Here is a 7,214-nt window from a genome sequence, read left to right as displayed (position 1 = left end):
ATACATCTGAGAGACACTTGGGAGATAAAACTGACAAAGTTTTAAAATTTATTTAATCAGATTATCCGACTGAATCAAAACACTGATTACAGTTTAATCATTTTCTACAATGAAAACAGTAATTAAAATGTATTTAATCAAATTATATAATTTAATCAAAACACTGATTACAGGTTTAATCAAATTCTTCAACAATTTTATTAAAATCACAAATCTAGCAGATTCTCATATCCTTCTAAGAACCGAAAACGCACACACACACACACCCCAGGAACTATCGCAAGGTTACAAATCTAGCAGATTCTCATATCCTTCTAAGAACCGAAAACACACACACACGCACCGAAAACACACACACACACACACACACACCTCAGGAACTATCGCAAGGTTACAAATCTAGCAGATTCTCATATCCTTCTAAGAACCGAAAATACACACACACACACCCACACAATTCATTGTCACCTTATATTTAAACTGATCACAAAGGTAGCACAGGTATGACTTGCACCTCACATCTGCTAAACGAGGAGCCCTTGTCTGGGCTGAGGAATGAATGATTGAATTATTCACGGCAATCTTGTGCAGAAAAGATCCGCCAAGTCCGGGGCGCGGAGGCGGAGTCCGGCTCGGACACGACTGCCAGAATTGGCCGGAGGTCCCACGTCAGTCAGTGGCCAGGCCCAGAACCCATGCCTCATTCGTCGCCCCGCCCACCGCGGGGTTCGGGCGGCTACGCCTTCAGCGTTTTCATTCAGGCTGCGCCAGTGCGGGCCTGATTCAGAAGCCGCAGACCCGCCGAGGGGCTGACACGCTAACGAAAACCTCGACGTCGTGGTTCCACGGTCGAGGAAACGCCAGAACCACAGGCTGAGCCTGCCGTCTGACAGGCCCTCCAGCCGGGAATGCTTCCGGGTCAGGGGGCGGGGCTGCCGGAAGTGACCGGACGCCGTCTGCTCTTCGTTGTTTAAGCGGCTGACGGGAAGGAGAAGCCCAAGCTCCGGCGGCGCCGCGGGGCGGCAGTCACGACCTGAGCCCGGGACGCCGCTAACCGTCTCGACGAGCCAGAAGAGAGGCGTACCGGCTGCGGAGCGGAAGGGCGAGACACCCGCTCGCCTTCTGATCTCATCATGTCGCGGGGCTCCATCGAGATTCCCCTCCGGGACACTGACGAGGTAAGTATCGAGTATGGGGGAGGGTGGGGGCCTTGAACTTGGATGATCCCTTCCTTCCCCCTTCTTTCGACTTCGCCTCCGAAGCGGAAGCACCTTCTCCCCCAGGAGCCCAGGTCGAAATCCCCGACCGAAGCCCCAGTCACCTCCTTTCCCAGCCCCTGCACCTTTCCAGGCTGGCACCATCACATCCCCGCAGCCTTGGGGCCACGCCGAGGAGTTCTTGAAAGTTCCTTTCCTACCTGTTCGTATGTGACAGTACTCTGCTCTCTTCCTAATTGTCGGGCGCAGGGGTTCGAGAGTGCGGATAAATTGTAAGGCGCCTCGCAGATAAAAGAGGTGGGCGCTGATGTCACCGTGGTCTCTGCTGCTCAAACTATCTTTCCCTGAGAATACATAGGATGTCGCCCTTTATCCCTTAGAAACTCGAGTCTGTCATGGTGCAGTGTCCCCCACACACGGCTCCATCGGTGAAATAGAGACTCCGAGATATAGCCGCCACGATGTGCGGATAGAACTAGCCCTCTCTCCCTTCCCCAGCCTCATCATGGGTAGCCTGTGGCTTGTCTGAGTAAAGCCCTCAGCATCGATGTTGTCTATATCCAGTATAATCTCATACTCTCATTTTTGTTCGATTGAGATAAAATATTGAGATATAATTGACTTAGCATAAAATCCAGTGGTTTTCAGTAGTATTGTTGTAAAGTTGTGTAAACCATCACCACCATCTAATTCCAGAACATTTGCCTACTGTTAAATTTTGTGCCCACATTCAGGAGTGTCTGTGACACACAAATGCTGTCTCCCTGATGAATGTACAGTGGCATTCAGGTTCACATAGCCTCTAGGATTGTGCTTCTCAAGTTGTCAGGCCTGTGGCATCAGAGTCTCTGGGGTGCTTATCTGCACTTCACCTGGATTATATGTTAGACAGGGTTTTGTATTGTTCTTTTTGAGTAAGCAAAGCTTTTGTAACATTTTATAGTTCTTGTGATTTGAAGACAACTAGCAGTATTTGTTTGCTTCTCTATGCTTTTACCTTAATATTCTCATATGACCTATTTTGACATGTGTGCCTTAAACACGTCTTAACATATACTTGCTCAGCCCTATTGCGAGTGAACACAAACCCTATGTATATCCATATTGGTGTATATTCTGAAAAGCAGCAAAGAAGAAATGTGAATTTAAAGGAGAAATATGAGTCAAAACTGCATTTTGTGTTTTAGGTCATTGAACTTGACTTCGATCAGTTACCGGAGGGAGATGAAGTTATCAGTATTCTGAAACAGGAACACACACAACTGCACATATGGATTGCTTTGGCGGTCAGTGTTCATGTAACAAATATTTTTTATATGTTGACTGGGAGAAATATTTGGTTTCTGTTTTCAGATATAGTAATAGCCAGCTTGGGAGCAGGATAAATAAATAGTACCATATGTATGGAAGTTAATTGTATTACCATTTGTAGCACAAGAAGGCCAGTTTCCTAAATACTACTCCACTGGTAAATTAATATATGTTGGTAAAGGCAAAATTCATTTAAGTTAAATAGGACTCTGTACTGTGTATTTGATTATTAATCACTCAGTGAAGACTGGTTTATGCTTTGTAGATAATCTGAGAAAAAACAAGGTGCCACCATGTAAACATTGTTACTTAGCATTGTTTTCCATAACAATAAAACATTTTCCATAAAATAGTCTAGAAGGTGATTATATTCCAGGCTAACTAACAAAAGCCCTTTTGGATGAAGTTTATCTCAGGCTTGTTTTTTGTCCTGTTTGGTCCCTTCCATAACATAAACTCTACTGGAGATTCTCAGGAGAGTCACCTCAGCCTAAAATTCTAACACCCTTCACTCTCCCCAGCACCAACTGCCTCATGTTTCCTTTTTATGAGAACATCATAATAAATTATTCTGGTAATATAATCTAGCATATACTAAAATCATTTTTTTAAGCAAGTGTGCCCAGGTCACTTTTGTGTAAAGATACGTAGGAGGCTCCTCCTATTATCTTGAAAGGAGAAGTCGATCTGCAGTTGGGCTTATATCCAGTGCTCAAGCCTAACGGTAAAGAATTTCTTAGATAAGGATTTATGGAGAAATACTTTTAGTGACAGTAGTGCCTTTCTGAAGTGTTAAGTTTTCCTGGTCTATGGAGAACAAGCCATTAATGTTGTCACACAGTTTTTAAAGCCAGAGGGGGAGTTTAGGTTTTCTTTAGTACAAATGTCTCCTTTAACAGCACTTACAGAAAAAATGAAGGATTGAAAGATCAGTGTGGCACCTCTGGTAAAAATGATGAAACATTGTGGGCTGTAGAGTGTTACAGAGAAAAGAGTGTAGGCTTTGGGATCAGAGAAGCCTTTGTTCCAATTCCCACTTGGCTGCTAACTAGCTGTGTGACCTTAGACAAATGATTACCTTCTGAGCCTGTTTTCTCATCTAAAATATGGGAATGTTAGCATTCATTTTAAGGGTGATTGTACAGAATCAAAATAAGTATATAAAGTTCCTGGCATAATCTGTGGCCCACAGTAGGTGGGTAATAAATGGCAGATCTTCCTTTTAGTATTAATAAATGAAACGTGCCCAGGGAAGTTATTTAGCAGGCCCAAAGTCATGGATAATTTTGATAGATCTAGAACCAGAACCTAAGTTTTCTGTTTAGAATTCTATATCCCCCTCATTATTGCTTTTTCTCTTGGGCTCTGATTTAGTTTGAAATCAACTATTGCTAGGTAAGTAGTAATTTGGCAACATTTATAGTGATTATCACTTTTTTAACAACTTTATTAGGCATAATGCACCTACAGTAAGCTGCACATATTTGACATATACCATTTGAGAAGTTTTAGCATATTTCACACCTGTGAAATCATCACTACAATCAAGATAATGAATATAACCATCACCCCCAAACCTTCCACCAAACTCTTCCCCACACCCCACAGTGCTCAGCCAATCCTTGATCTGCTTTTTGTTTCTAAAGAGTGCATGTTCTAGAGTTCTTATACAAATGGAATCATTACAGTATGTACTCTTTTTGGTCTGGCTTCTCTCACTCAGCATAATTATCTTGGACTTACCCACATTGTAGCATGTATCAGTGGTTCTTTTTTCTGCTGAGCAGCAGCCATTGTACAGATGTACCACAACTTGTTTGTCCATTCACCTGTTGATCAACAATTGAGTTGTTTCCAGTTTTTGGCTATTACAAATAGAGCTGCTATAAATGTTTATGTGCAGCTTTTTGTATGGACATATGCTTTAATAATTCTAATTTGATTCTTTATCTTTTAGCTGGAATATTACAAGCAAGGAAAAACAGAAGAGTTTGTAAAGTTGTTGGAAGCAGCACGTATAGATGGCAATTTGGACTATAGAGACCATGAAAAAGACCAGATGACTTGCTTGGATACATTGGCAGCCTATTATGTACAACAGGCTCGGAAGGAAAAGAATAAGGACAATAAGAAAGATCTTATTACACAGGCAACCCTGTTGTATACCATGGCTGATAAAATTATTATGTATGATCAGGTAAATAAGTCAGATTTCTTTGAATTTATGAAAGGGGAAAAAATACCACATGAGAGTAAACTGTGTGTTTGATAGGCAACAGATTTTTTTTTTTTGGAAAGAATTTTTTTTAAAATAACATGGTTGATGATAAAAATATCAAAAGAAGAAGAATTCTCTGTTAAAATTGGAATTTCTTTGGTTGTTGTACTGTTGAAAGTAATGTGGGCAAATTTAGCATATATAAAACTTATCCAGGGGCACCTGGGTGGCTCGGTCGGTTAGGCGTGTGCCTTCAGCTTGGGTCGTGATCTCAGGGTCCTGGGATTAAGCCCCACATTGGGCTCTCTGCTTGGTGGGGAGTCCACTTCTCCCTCTCACTCTCCCTCTGTGCTTTTGCTCCCTCTCTCAAATGAATAAATAAAATCTTTAAAATAAATAAATAAATAAAACTTATCCACAGGTTGAGTCACTAATTCCATCATCTCCAGGTGAATTTCAAGTATATTTTTAAAAATTTTTTATTTAAGTTCAATTTAATTAACATGTGCTGCATTATTAGTTTCAGAGGTAGAGTTTAGTGTTTCATCAGTTGCATATAACACCCAGTGCTCATTACTTCAAGTGCCCTACTTAATGCCCATCACCCAATTACCCCATTCCCCCCACCCACTTCCCCTCCAGCAACCCTCAGTTTATTTCCTATAGTTAAGAGTTTCTAGGATTTGCCTCCCTCTGTTTTCATCTTATTTTATTTTTCCTTCCCTTCCCCTATGTTCATCTGTTTGGTTTCTTAAATTCCACATATGAGTAAAATTATAGGGTATTTGTCTTTCTCATTTCACTTAGCATGATACCCTCTAGTTCCATCATCGAAAGATTTCATTCTTTTTGGTGGCTGAGTAATATTCCATTGTGTATATATAGACATATATATGTGTGTCTGTATACACACTACATCTTTATTCATTCATCTGTCGAGGGACATCTGGGTTCTTTCCATCTTCTGGCTATTGTGGAAGAATGAACTTGACCTTGTTCCTGGCACAGAAGACTTGCATTTCTGCATAATTTCTTGATTTGTAATTAAGAATTGCCCGTTGGTAGTTTAAACACATTATAATTGACAGAGGAATTTGTGTGATACTCCACCTCCTTCCTGTATGGTTTTCATTTTAGTGTTACTGTTAAATTGTGGTTGCTCCTTGGTAAAGTCAAGTCTAAGATGATATATTACTTTCTCAGAATCACTTGTTGGGAAGAGCTTGCTTCTGTCTACTTGAAGGTGACAAAATGGATCAGGCTGATGCACAGTTTCATTTTGTACTCAACCAATCTCCAAATAATATTCCAGCCCTTCTTGGTAAGTCATTTGCGGCAACCATCTTAGGAAACTGTATCTTTCATCATATGCCTGTAATATATTTCTTTGACTGGGCTGGACAGCAATGTAGAAGAGCTTTACTTTATAAAAATGAAACTATCTGTAATAGATCATTGTTTCTTTTGCAGTTACAATCACAGACCTGTACCCCTGAAACAAATAATATATTATATGTTAATTAATTGAATTTAAATTTTAAAAAAGGAAAGAACTTCCTTTACCATTAAAGTCACTTCAAAATATTGTATATATAATATATATATATAATATACCAGTTAAGAATAATTTGTTATCCACTTCTAAAGAGTCAATAAGCAATGTCTATTTGGACAACTATAAGCTATTTTAATTGTTTTATACCATTTAACAGGACTGTTTTATTTATAGGCATAAATTAATATATCCTTATGGAAAACAAGTTTAAGTATGAAATCATTTTCACCATTTTCAAGTATTTCTTACTCAGAGATGTGTTTGATTTAGGTGAGTTCATGTAGGACATATGAGACTTGTGTTCTTTAGTCAATGCATGTTTATTTTTAAAAATTATTATAGGTAAAGCTTGCATTTCATTCAACAAGAAGGATTACAGAGGAGCTCTTGCTTACTATAAGAAAGCATTGCGTACTAACCCAGGATGTCCAGGTAAGAAAAAACTTTATTTGAAGTCTAAGCTCTATATGATCCAACTGTGAAAATATTGAAGATTTGGTAATTGCCTCTGAAGTTAGTTGTGAAAAGATGCTATAGGGTTGTTAAAATGACAGAATTGAAATTTTAAAAAAAATACTATGTTTGATCCAAAAGCTGAATAGCAGATCTTATTTTTTTTTTAAGATTTATTTATTTTAGAGATAGAAAACATGCATGAGTGGGGGTGGGAGGGAGAGGGAGAGAATCTTTAAGCAGACACGCTGCTGAGCATGGAGCCTGATGCAGGGTTCGATCTCATGACCCATGAGATCGTGACGTGAGCTGAAACCCAAGATTCAGAAGCTTAACCATCTGAGGCATCCAGGCATTCCGAGCAGATCATATTATAATCTTTTTGCTTTATACTATTTTTCTATTGAAAATCTCAGTCATTTAGCAAATCTTATTGAGGATTTGCCAGGCATTGTTCTAG

The 7,214-nt window shown here is 39.7% G+C and overlaps 1 protein-coding gene across 1 annotated transcript in view; it reads left to right on the top strand.

The window, feature by feature from the left end:
- The first annotated feature begins 960 nt into the window (after positions 1-960).
- The window catches only part of CTR9 (CTR9 component of Paf1/RNA polymerase II complex), a 28,790-nt gene continuing 22,536 nt past the window's right edge, over positions 961-7,214 (top strand). The window contains exons 1-5 of the mRNA XM_028116815.2: positions 961-1,178; positions 2,405-2,503; positions 4,486-4,725; positions 5,950-6,067; positions 6,644-6,733. Coding sequence (XP_027972616.1) covers positions 1,134-1,178; positions 2,405-2,503; positions 4,486-4,725; positions 5,950-6,067; positions 6,644-6,733 — 592 coding nt within the window. The 5' untranslated portion in view covers positions 961-1,133. The remainder of the gene's footprint in view (positions 1,179-2,404; positions 2,504-4,485; positions 4,726-5,949; positions 6,068-6,643; positions 6,734-7,214) is intronic.

This window comes from Eumetopias jubatus, unplaced genomic scaffold (genome assembly GCF_037043125.1).
Source record: "Eumetopias jubatus isolate StellerSeaLion01/CBP00866 unplaced genomic scaffold, mEumJub1_p1.0 scaffold_13, whole genome shotgun sequence".
Taxonomy (NCBI): Eukaryota; Metazoa; Chordata; class Mammalia; order Carnivora; family Otariidae; genus Eumetopias; species Eumetopias jubatus.
The sequence above is the reverse complement of the archived record's forward strand: the minus strand, read 5'-3'. Positions and strand labels throughout refer to the sequence as shown.